Raw genomic sequence first — 12,110 nt, 5'->3', positions numbered from 1 at the left:
TAGGTTTCAGCTTTGAAACGTAAACCAGAAAATCTGATATTTTACTCAGACGGTGAGGATACCGCGTCCTTCCAAAATTGTATTTCTATGTTGGACAGAATTGGACATCAAAAAGTGATAGCACACATCAGTGACCTACATTCAAGAGCGGACAGCTTGTCCCATTGGGCCCGTCAGCAGCATGCTATTTGCTGCTGCGGGGTCAGGGAAAGGGTTAGTTAAACGTAAAAACTACTTAAACTAAAGAGGTCACTGACAGACCTCTTTACGTTCAGAGATTCTGCTGCTTCCTTCTTTCGCTTAAGAGCAAGAGGTACCGAAGGGGCAAGCCAGGAGTTGCAAGTAACTGCTTTGAGCCCTGGCTTTATATTTATATTATACTAGCAGCCTGTCCCGACATTGTCCAGGAGGAAAAGGCTGCTTCAGGGCCGCAGCCCGTCCCGACGTTGTCCGGGAGTCCCCTGAAGCGCAACTGCCACCTTCAAGGCCCCCAATCAGCCGACCCGCCACCTTCATGGCCCCCAATCATCCGCACACAGTTCACCGCTCCTCCCCGCGCTAACGGGCCACTCCTCCCCGCGTTGGACTTAGCCGCACACGTTCCGCCTCCTCCCAGCGCTCCCACGCTTCACCTACCTCAGCCCGACTTCACCGCTCCTCGTTCCGCCTCCTCCCATTGCTTCAGTCAGCCGTACACGTTCAGCACCTACCTCAGCTTGACTTCACCGCTCCTCGTTCCGCCTCCTCCCATTGCTTCAGTCAGCCGCACACGTTCCGCACCTACCTCAGCTCGACTTCACCGCTCCTCGTTCCGCCTCCTCCCATTGCTTCAGTCAGCCGCACACGTTCCGCACCTACCTCATCCCGACTTCACCGCTCCTCGTTCCGCCTCCTCCCATTGCTTCAGTCAGCCGCACACGTTCCGCTCCTCCCCGCGCTTCATCTATCTCAGCCCGACTTCACCGCTGCTGTCCGCCGCTCCTCCCCGCGCCAGATGATATCAGCACGCACGTCCATGTTGTTTGCTCATACGGCCGGCGCTACTTCTTAGGGACTACTTTTTTTATTGTTTATTTTTTAAATAACGTTTATTTATACTTTTTTATAGCCTATGTCCATCTACAGGACCCCCCCTTTCCAACGCTGTATTGGGTGTTGCGATTGGTTGTGTAATTTTCGCGTTTACCTGCCTCAAAGGTTCACAGTTCTTACTTTATTATAGTAGTATAGATTAATCAACCCTGTGTTATGAATGTTCCTCATAAAATCTTGTTCTCGCACTGAGTTTCCAGAACACGAGTTGAAGGTAGTGGCGTGTGTGCCTTCGTGTTTGGGGCACACGTCAACACCTGTACCCAGCCTTTTACAGTGTAATGGCTCTCAGCTGCTCTCCTCACAGAGAAACTTTACTCCCTACTCTCGTTGTTCACTTTATGTATTCCATTTCTGGCGCTATTTGCGGCTAGTGGCATCACTGCGCTGCGCAACCCAAGTACAACAGCCACAGGGGACTACTGCGAACAGAACCTAACTCTGTACAGCCCTGCCACTGTGAACGTACCCTTCTTTAAGTTACACTACCGCTTTACAGACAATGATAAATACTATACCACACGCAAGGGTTATTTAAAGTAATTCTTAAAATGAAGCGATATGGTTAATTCTATTTCATATGAATAGTGCTACCAACTAAAGACAGGGTGCCGCGCTGTGCTTTTTCAAGGCGAAACATTAGACACTCTTGTGTGTCCTCTGTGTTGTGCTTAGTACAAAGAATGAATGAACCAAGCGCACTGCTGAGTGTGCCGTGGGATCTTCTCTAGAACCAATCTCTCCTGAACTTTTTCCTGCCACCATTCCGCTTTATAGGCCATCTACTTGTAAAAGGGCCAGTGTCTGTTACTCGCCGGTTGTATAAAGCAGGGGTCCTGAGATTGGTGGTGACACGCTCCTGTACGTTCACAGAGCCCTATGAATAGCTCGCAGTAAAACAAACCTCATGTTTGAACATGGCTCTGGTGGAGCACTGCCTTACAGCAGATGACTTCCATCCGGTAATGCGCCACATCGCAGGGGATAAGCAGTGCAAGACTGCACTCAGCCTTGGATGTATTAGAAGTCCGTCCCAACATCATTTACACTCGTTCGCACTGAAGGGGAGTTCGGTGACCACACCCCAGAATAAGCAAGCCTTCCAACATTTTCGTTTACACTTGTGTCACCAAAAACCGGCACATGTGCACAATACTACACAGCGAGTACAGTTGCACATCACTCTAGTATAGTAAACACTACTGTACAACCAGTTTGGGTGCATAGTGGTACCAGTACACTATGCATTTGTACAGGTGCTCAATGTAATGGGGTAAAGCAAAATTATACCCCAGCCCCCTGCAGAATGTAAGGGGCGGCCCATGCCCTCCCCCATGTCTTACAGATATTCATTAGCCTTGGGATAAATGGGGCCCAACTAAAGGGCTAAGGGCCCACCTGCACTGCAGGGGTCTGTGTTACGCCCCAGCTTAGAGGTGTACAACAGTGCACATTGGTATACAAACCTTAAAAGTACATTGTGCTGCACAGAAGGAACAATTACTAACACACTAGCACTAAGTAAACGGCAATGATTTCCTCCCATTTCTGTTCAGTTTGCACAAGAATACAAGCAGCATTTATTGGGTTATAGATTGCACATGCACCACGCAAACCTCGTTTGTTTAGCTCTGTACTCATCCCACGTGGTGGGTTTGGCAGGACTGGACATGTTTGCACTGCATGAAGGTGCATTTGCAAAGCTAAGCGCCCACACTAGGGTAGGCAGCTGCCTACTAGTCATAAGGCCAGACCCCTACCCGCAAACCTGTTTTCTTGAAATTAGGGGGCGACATACAGGATTCTGAGCCTGGCATGCCTCAGGCATAGGGCCTCACCAGCACAGACAGCTAGACAATCTGGGGTTAGGCGGTAAGTACTAAACGTAGAATTCCAGTCTACACAAGTACTATAGCCAAGCCTACAGCATCCCCTTTCCGGGGACTCTTCCAGACCCAGAGGGTCAAAAAGTTGAGTATACTCCTTTTATCCCACTTATTTAAGCACCATGTCAGTGGTAGGTCCCCAGGGAGGGTTTTACTTGGGGGCAGGTCGTGCTAGGACACAGGCCCACAAGTAAATAAAAATCGACTTTGAAACGGGTCTATATCACCCTTCAAAACTGAAGCTAGTTGTCATCTGCTCAGGACATGAGGACTCACTTATTCACTCCTGGTTATAATTTTAAAAAAAGCATTTGCAATGCAATAGGTCTCGTATTTACGCAAGTTTAAGCTATTGGCATTGTAGATGACAATGTGTTTTATTTACTTTTCAAAAACCTAAATAAAAGGCATTGTCATTTACAATGCCAATAGCTGAAACTCACGTAAATGCGAGACCTGTTGCATTGCAAATGCTTGTTCATTCATATTATTCAATCAATCAATCAATAAATCAGGGATTTGTGAAGCATGCTACACACCTGTGTGGGTCTCAAGGTGCCTGTGCAGCTCCGAGTCAGCCGAAGAGCCAGGTCTTGAGGCTCTTCCAGAAGGTGTGCACAGTGTTGGGGGGGGAGGGGGGGGATGGACGTCTGATGTGGATTTCGGTGTAGAGGGAGTTTCCGTAGTACATTTTGCTTGTAAATAGTGTGTGGGTGACGGTCTTTCTGGATTTGGGGGGGGGGGTCCACTTGAAGGTCTTGCGAAGGATGTGGAGGGTGTTGAAGCAAGTGGAGAAGATGGTGTTGATCTGTAGGATCATGGTGAGGGAGGAGTCTAGTATGATGCTGAGGTTACAGGCGTGGTCCGTGGGAGGGGGAGTGGTTGCCGAGGTCAGTATGCCACCAGGTGTTGTCCAAAGCTGAGGGGGTGTGTCCAAGGACAAGGACTTTTCTCTTCTTCGAGTTGAGCTTCAGACAGCTGCTGGTAATCCAGGATGCAAAGTCTTTCATACCTTCCTGGAAGCTGAGTCTGGTAGTGTGGGGATCCTTCGTGAGGGAGAGGATGAGCTGGGTGTCGTTGGCGTAGGATACAATGCTGAGTCCATGCTGTCTGACGATGGCGGTGAGGGGGGGCCATGTGGATGTTTAAGAGTGTGGGGCTGAGCGATGATCCTTAGGGTACTCTGCAGTTGATCTCTGTGGGTTCGGAGAGGAAATGCAGGAGGCTTGGTCTTTTGGGTTCGTCTGGTGAGGAAGGAGCAGATCCAGTCGAGGGCAGTTCCCTGTATGCCGGCGTCGTGGAGTCTGGCGGGGAGAGGGAGGTTGGAGATGGTGTTAAAGGCTGCGGAGAGGCCCTGGTCGAGGAGAGTGCGGATGTCATCTGTGGCTGTGAGGAGGGTGGTCTCTGTGCTGTGGTTGCTGCGGAATCAGGATTGCGAGGGGTCGAGGATGGAGTTGTTTAGCTGGATGTTGACGATCTTCTCTAGGACTTTAGCCGCAAAGGGGAGGAGAGAGATGGGTCTGTAGTTTCTGAGGTCTGTCGGGACTGCAGAGGGTTTCTTGAGAACGGGCTTGACTTCTGCGCGTTTCCAGTCGTTGGGGATTGTGCCGCATTCAAAGGTGGTGTTGATGGTGCATCGTAGCTCGGGTGCTAAGGCAGTGGCTCTGTGGAATGTGTGCGGTAGGCAGGGGGCCCGTGTGGGCTCCTAAGTGAATGCTCTTCATGCTTTAGGCGGAGTCTTCGGTGGTGACCGGGGTCCAGGCGTAGATGGTAGGTTGGCTGACGTTGCAGGAGGAAAGAGTGGTTTCGGTGTCTGGTGTCTGTTTGTTGAAGTTGTCGTAGAGAGACTTAGTTTTTAGATGGAGGTAGGAGCCAAGTTTGTTGGGGGGTTTGGCGATTTCCTCAATGATGTTGAAGAGTTCCTTCGAGTTGCTGGAGTTGGCAAGGATTTTGTTCTGGATGAAGGTCCTTTGGTTGATCTAATGCGTTGGCGGTATTCTGTTATGGTGTTCTTGTAGGTGGTCCGATCTTCCAGGGTTTTGCTGTTTCTCCATAATTTCTCAAGACATCTGCAGGTGCGTCTGGTTTCGCAACGGTCAGTGGTGAACCAGGTGGCTTTCATGGGGCGCTGTCTGTCAGCATTGCGGAGGGGGGTGAGCTGTTGGTTATCCATCTGTGTAGTTCTTTGGCTGCAGAGTTGGCGTTGGTTGTGGTGGGAGGGTGGAGTTGAGGTGCTCCAGTTCCTTTGCGGGGGTGAGGTGTAGGTTTGTGACATTCCAAACATATCCTCTAATGCACATGGCGCTCAGTGATACCGAACTTGTCATCGTGTTGTAGCTCCCTCTCACTTTTTCATGAATGTAAGTGGTCCCTTTGAGAAATGTCATCAGGAGTGCACCCCACACCTGTGCAAGGTAAGCTGAATATGTTTTCCTACTCAGTAAGGCAGGTGAAAGCCACCACAATTACAAAACTGTTTCCAGTGTCCAGCTCATCACTATAGGATGTATCGGTCCTGTCCCTAACCGTTGTCAGTTTTCCAATTTCAACTAGGTACAACATGACAATACATAGAGCAATTAACAATCCATGTTTGAGCAGAAGAGAATGAAAAATGGGAGGGTTATAGGAGGTCAAACACTGGTCTCACCACCTTCGGCCCTTTGATTATACATTAGCACAGGCACCATCCTCAACTCAGCCCTACCGCCCCATTTTCATACTACAAAGTGATTTAATAGTGCTTTGGGAGAAGCATTCAAATGACTTCCCCAGTTCACAGGCGCCCCATGGCTAGGCCACATCATCTGACATCATCGGAGTCACCCCCACCACCCAAAATGAAGTCATCCGACAACTCCATTTCTAAGTCAGTGTTGTTTGTGGTGATTTTGATTTCCACCCGGGAATTCTTTAGCATTTCTTTGTTCATTTTCAATATACTCTCCAAGACCGCTGTCTTACCAGATGTCACCTGGCCACCAGGGGCTTCCTAGGTTTCCTGCGGCGACTCCAACTCTTACGCATTGTTCCTTTATTTCCACCATGATGGCTTTTTAGTCTTTCCTGTGGGTTGACATGTTCATCTATAAATCATTTGCAGCAATAGCATCAGCGAAGACATTCGGTCTCCTGCCAGCAAGTATTTTTAATTTCGCTGGGACCAGCATCATGTACTTCAGTTCCAGGTCTACAGAATAGCGTTATAGTCTTGGTGGGGGACTAGAGCACTGTACGCCCTTCCAACTTAAAAGAATTTCAACAGGCTGTAGGGCTGTGCCTACACAAAGCATTGTAGCAGGAAGTGCTCCAGTGAGGAGACCTCAGTCTTTTTCTGGAAGCCCCACAATGTGAATATTATTCCCATAATAGAGACCTTCGGAGTTCTCTACCCTATATTCCACAAATCTTGCTCTATTCCGCAAGTCCTGAATCAGATGGCACAGGATGGCCATTTCAGGTTTACTTCAATTAATTTGGTTTAAGTGTTTGCGACTGTCTTCCATTTTAATTTGGGTAGGATTAACATCAAGCTTGACAGTATGAATCTTTTGTTCCATCACCATTCTGGTTTCCTGTATAGCTAGGAAGATACATTCAAACTTGCTGTCAGCGGAGTTTGAGTGTACAGACTCAGAGATTGGCTAGCGCTCTTGGGAGAAAACAGAGTCTTCCACTGAGGATGCGATGGGGCCCATATACTACATCTCTACCTCTGCCTTAATGGACCTTGGTTTCCCATATCAACAGGGGTGTATGGGCAGGGTACTTGGCCACCCCTTACTCCCGAAGATAACAAGAACATTGCAGCCACCAGTGTAGCTGGGTGCAATATTCAGGGACCAACAAAACACCTAATAAAACAAGCATTGGACAAACCAATAGGTCTTGCAATGGCTTTGTTTTTTTTATTTCCTGATGCGAGTTGACTTTGTAAACGATATATAAAGGTTGGCACAAAAGTCTTTTTTGGGCAGTAGCAGTATGTGATTCCACTAATTTTGAAATGTATGCGCCTAACATTTTTGAAAATTAAGTCCTATAACTACGGTGGCCACTCTATGCCATGTCACTATAGACACTGTTTCTAGTCCTGTGCTTCTCACACTTAAATAATGGATATCACGTGTTAGTTTAATTGGGTAAACTGACACAGACTACAATACCCAGAATGCATTACGTTGTCATATACAAGCTTAGTCCTGGAAAGTGACAGTAATGACACAGAGTGAGGTTTTCACCTTGGCTATCCGAACACCATGTCATTGGCAGGCAGTTATTGAGGAAGAGAATTTAATTAGCACTGCTAAGCATCTCCAGAAGCGGCCAGCTCGGAAATCAATCTTTAATAACATTATCCCTTAAAACTCTCACATTTATCTTTCACACGCAATACGCCTCTCTCCGCCCTGCGTGTCATGGGCCCTTCCCCTTAAGCCATCTCCCATGATAATTATGCCGCCAGCCGCCGAATTTAGACCCGCAGGGCCAGTGAATGGCCAAAGATCGCTTGCGCATGGCACCAAAGCATCTTCCCGCCTGCTGCCACTTTTTTAGCTGATTTTTGGGTGATTTTTGCACTAAGTGCACAATGTGCCTGTGCTTGGCGCAAGAGACTGTACTCCCACTGCCCTCTGGGTTAACATGCCCGCTGTGGGCATGTGAGGCTGAAGGCTCACAAGTCCTTCACGGGCATCGGCTTTCCAGAAAACGAGATGGCCCCTAAGCCCACCCAGGCACTGCTGCTACCGTCACAGAGGGGCAACTGGCACGACGGGGACCAGGCTACAAGGGAATGATGTGCCCCCACCCCTCCATGCACATGAAGCACCTGTCCGGGGCTTTCAAGCGGACGGCCCTCTGCCATCCGGGTGTTGTGGATGTGGATGAGTTTTAAGGCCCTGATGCCAACACTCAGGCAGCCGTGAAAACCTCCAGGGGGCGATATTTAACACGGCCTGAACAGTCCCTCCCTGCCCTCTCGTGATTTAATGGCCAACGTGCACATTTTAGGAGGAGGGCGGGGGGTATGTTTAAAGGACAACAGCCACATTCCTCCATCATGGCCGACAGCAAGTGACTCAACCCTCTGAAAGTGGCGGGAAGGTTAAATGCCCTAAGACAGTGCATCTATTATGAACTGAACGTGTTCACGCTGCACAGTCTGGCACTGATGTGGTTCCTAGGGCAACGATTTTAGAATACAAACAGTATTTTTTCTTTTTTTGAGCAATAGTGTAAAGCCAGACGCAACTGTCCAGAGAGGGTGTGCCGTTTCCAGAAAGACCTGCATCGCTTTTCTGCTTAAACAAATATAGTTTAATTGTAAAACATATGTTGATGCAAACACATTTTTAGAAAGATGATCCATGCATTGTAAAAATGGAATTGATGGAAACAAGGCACTTGCCACCAAGAGTGCAATCCTGCCTAGTACGGATTAGAAATGACATCTTTATATTTTCTTCAATATTGATGAAAAATGCAGCTCTCGCCCACTTTCAGCAGGGACAGCTGCAACTACCTCAAAGGTTAAAAATAAAAATACCATGGCAGCACCGCTGTCAGTGCACATGATCGCCTCCAAAGACCTGGCCTTGATCACAAGAGCACACTGGAAGGGGAAGGAGGGTAGTTGGAAAGTTTATGGAGCAGCTGTAAACAGTATCCTGACCCACAAGGCATGCAGCTGCCGCCCTGCACGCCGCTGCTCGCTCCAGAGAGCAAAACGCTGTGGGAGTCAACATTACATAAATGGGACATGCACCCGCATTTAGCCCTTTGAGTGCTTTTATTTTTGAAAGACACACGCAAAATCTAATCCTATGCATGGGGGGAATCAGACCCCCACGGAGTAATTTAGAGTAGTTACAAGAAGCTTCACAGAGCAGCGCATGTGCGATGCGCTAGGTTCGACCTAACAGCTCAGAATCAGTGTTTGACCCCTCCGCAACAAATGAAAGTGTGATGGTGAAGGGCGTGAAATGAACATCATATTTACAGCACAGTGGCCGAGTTATCTATCGTGAAGCAGGATGCTTAAGACTGTTATTACTGTCCCTTTAGGAGTGGGTGGATTCTCTCATTCATACCAATTATGCAGAGTGCTACAACAAGTGTGTCTTGCTCCCTTCATCCTGAAGGAAGAGCCACCACTGTACATCTTGAGAGCAGGCAATCAGGAGCAAAATGCCACATAGGGCTTCCCTCCTACAAAGTTGCAGGCAGATCATGGACTGATGCTGCAGGCCCATGCAAGCAGATCTCCCAAATGCCCAGAACTACTCTAAAGCCTCATCCTTCAATGAGCTGCTACACTGCCCTCTTCCAAGATAGTAGTCTGCATCTTCCATACGGGCTGCCGATCCACGGTCCATATTCCTTTGCTTGCTGCCTCATCAGGTAATTCCAAGGGGCTCCACCAAGATAGACAACGTCTAGTTGTAGTTCTCAAGCTCTGGTGAGACCGGCAATCTAATTGTTTCTGGTGGTTAGCTGAGCGATTACAGGTTCTCAATGAATGACTGTACAGCCACACACGTCATCCATTACTTCACATACATTTTGCATAAATGCCAGCTATGAAAATAAAAGGTACATACCCACAACATGTCCAGTAAAGAAGTCAGACCAGTTTACATTGTACTCATTTTCCTGACCATTCCCATCCACAACTGTGGCTTTCACATTTTCTGAATAATGTTCAGTGCTTGAGGTCAAATACAATTTGAAATGCCTGGAAAAAACATTCTTAGATTAGAGCAGAATGTAACAAAATACATGGTAAAAGTGCTAAATAAACACACTAAAACACAAATGTGATTAGAGCTATTGATAATGTTAATAAACCATTAATTTAAGACTCTCAGAACTGATTTAATCCATTGACTGTACTACTACTATAGTTGTACGTCATGTATTCTTTTATGACAAGTATATATGCACCCTGAGACACAGATTTCAAGGGAGGTGCTCAGAGACCCAAGCAATAAAGGGGATAACATAAAAGCTGCCTAATGTTTGGCTGAAAAACCATCTTAATATTTCATGCAGACCAAACTCATTTCAGGTCAGGCCACCTCCCTTTAGAGCAAACTGTTGAGTTTTGGCAGAACTCAAACAGTCACTGTTAAACAGATATCCTCCCATATCCATCTCAAATAGTCCTTCACAGCAAAAGGTTATGTTTCCAGCAAATAAGATGCTCTAAATAAACCCAAAGCATTCTTTCAGATTATTCAATGGTTCCCCAAAACAAAATGCATTAAAGCACATTCCCTTTCCTCTATACACTCTGCACTAGCCACACCAGTGCCTATATCAAAATTAATTCGCTCTACAACTGATCCATATTCACATCATTCAATGAGAGTGCACTTAAACCTCTCAAGTGAAAATCTGTAAAGACACAGTGCTAAGCATCTACCACCTTTTTTTGGATCTCACATGGACATTCCAGGATGAGACGAATAACTGTCACAGCAATAACTCCTAGAAGTCCAATTCAACCTAGCCATGCTAATCAGGATTCTACTCGGAGAATAAAAAATCAAACTCTTCTTCTGGTATTGTAATTCTGGGAGTAATTACCACCCCAGGATGACACAGACATCACCACAATGCTCTATCAAACCCCTTTCCTGCTTTTGACATAGCCTTTCATTAAACACTCTGTGGAAGGCTACAGTAAGACACAGGTCCGTCTAGAGCAATATAAAAAGTTTCAGGTTTTTACATAATGACAAATCGATCAATCAATCAATCAACAAGATTTGTAAAGCGCGCTACTCACCTGCAAGGGTCTCAAGGCGCTGAGGGGTGGGGGGGGGAGGGGGGGGGTCGCTACTGCTCGAACAGCCAGGTCTTGAGTTGTTTCCTGAAGGAGAGATGGTCCTGGGTCAGCCGAAGGCGAGTGGGGAGGGAGTTCCATGTCTTGGCCGCCAGGTAGGAGAAGGATCTTCCTCTGACGGTGGATTTGCGAGTACGTGGGACGGAGGCGAGGGCGAGGCTGGCAGATCGGAGCTGGCGGGTGAGTGTGTAGAATGTGAGGCGGCTGTTGAGGTACTTTGGGCCCGTGTTGTGGAGAGCCTTGTGTGCGTGGGTGAGGAGTCTGAACGTTATCCTCTTGCTGACGGGGAGCCAGTGCAGGTCTTTCAGTTGGGCAGAGATGTGGCTGTGGCGAGGGATGTCCAGGGTGAGTCGTCCTGAGGCGTTCTGTATGCGCTGGAGTCTTTTCTGGATTTTGGCAGTGGTGCCAGCGTAGAGGGTGTTCCCGTATTCCAGACGGCTGGTAACGAGGGCGTGGGTGACCGTCTTCCTGGTTTCGGTGGGGATCCATCGGAAGATCTTTCGGAGAATGCGCAGGGTGTTGAATCAGGCGGACGAGACGGCGTTGACTTGCTTGGTCATCGTGAGGGAGTAGTCCAGGATGAAGCCCAGGTTGCGTGCGTGGTCCGTTGGCTTGGGTGCGGTGCCCAGGGCAGGGGGCCACCAGGAGTCGTCCCAGGCAGGAGGGGATGGTCCGAGGATGAGGACTTCTGTCTTGTCTGAGTTCAGTTTCAGACTGCTGATCTTCATCCATTCCGCGACGTCTTTCATTCCTTCCTGGAGGCTGGCTTTGGCGGTGGTGGGGTCGTTGGTGAGGGAGAGGATCAGCTGGGTGTCGTGGGCGTAGGAGATGATGTTGAGGTTGTGTTGGTGAGCGATGGTTGCGAGAGGGCTCATGTAGACGTTGAAGAGGGTGTGGCTGAGTGAGGATCCTTGCAGAACGCCGCAGATGACTTCGGTGGCTGTGGATCAGAACGGGGGGAGGTGGACTCTCTGGGTTCTTCCGGCGAGCAACGAGATGATCCACTCCAGTGCCGCTCCTTGGATTCCGGTGTTGCTGAGGCGCTGTATCAGGGTGCGGTGGCATACGGTGTCGAAAACTGCTGAGAGGTCCAGGAGGATGAGGGCAGTAGTTTCTCCGTTGTGGAGCAGGGACCGGATGTCGTCGGTGGCTGCGATGAGGGCGGTCTCGGTGCTGTAGTTTGCTCGGAAGCCAGACTGTGAGGGGTCGAGGGATCCGTTGGTCTCGAGGAAGGCGGAGAGCTGTCTGTTAACGGTCTTCTCGATGACTTTGGCTGGAAAGGG

General features: G+C 48.5%; 1 protein-coding gene across 1 annotated transcript in view; it reads right to left on the bottom strand.

Annotated features, from left to right (window-relative positions):
• Positions 1-12,110, bottom strand: part of ADAM17 (ADAM metallopeptidase domain 17) — a 648,967-nt gene that overhangs the window by 507,322 nt on the left and 129,535 nt on the right. The window contains exon 3 of the mRNA XM_086926360.1: positions 9,581-9,714. Within this exon, the coding sequence (XP_086782486.1) occupies positions 9,581-9,714 (134 nt within the window). The remainder of the gene's footprint in view (positions 1-9,580; positions 9,715-12,110) is intronic.

Source organism: Lissotriton vulgaris, chromosome 6 (assembly GCF_964263255.1).
Source record: "Lissotriton vulgaris chromosome 6, aLisVul1.2, whole genome shotgun sequence".
Classification (NCBI taxonomy): domain Eukaryota; kingdom Metazoa; phylum Chordata; class Amphibia; order Caudata; family Salamandridae; genus Lissotriton; species Lissotriton vulgaris.
Note: the sequence above shows the minus strand (reverse complement) of the source record. Positions and strands in the feature narration are given on the sequence as shown.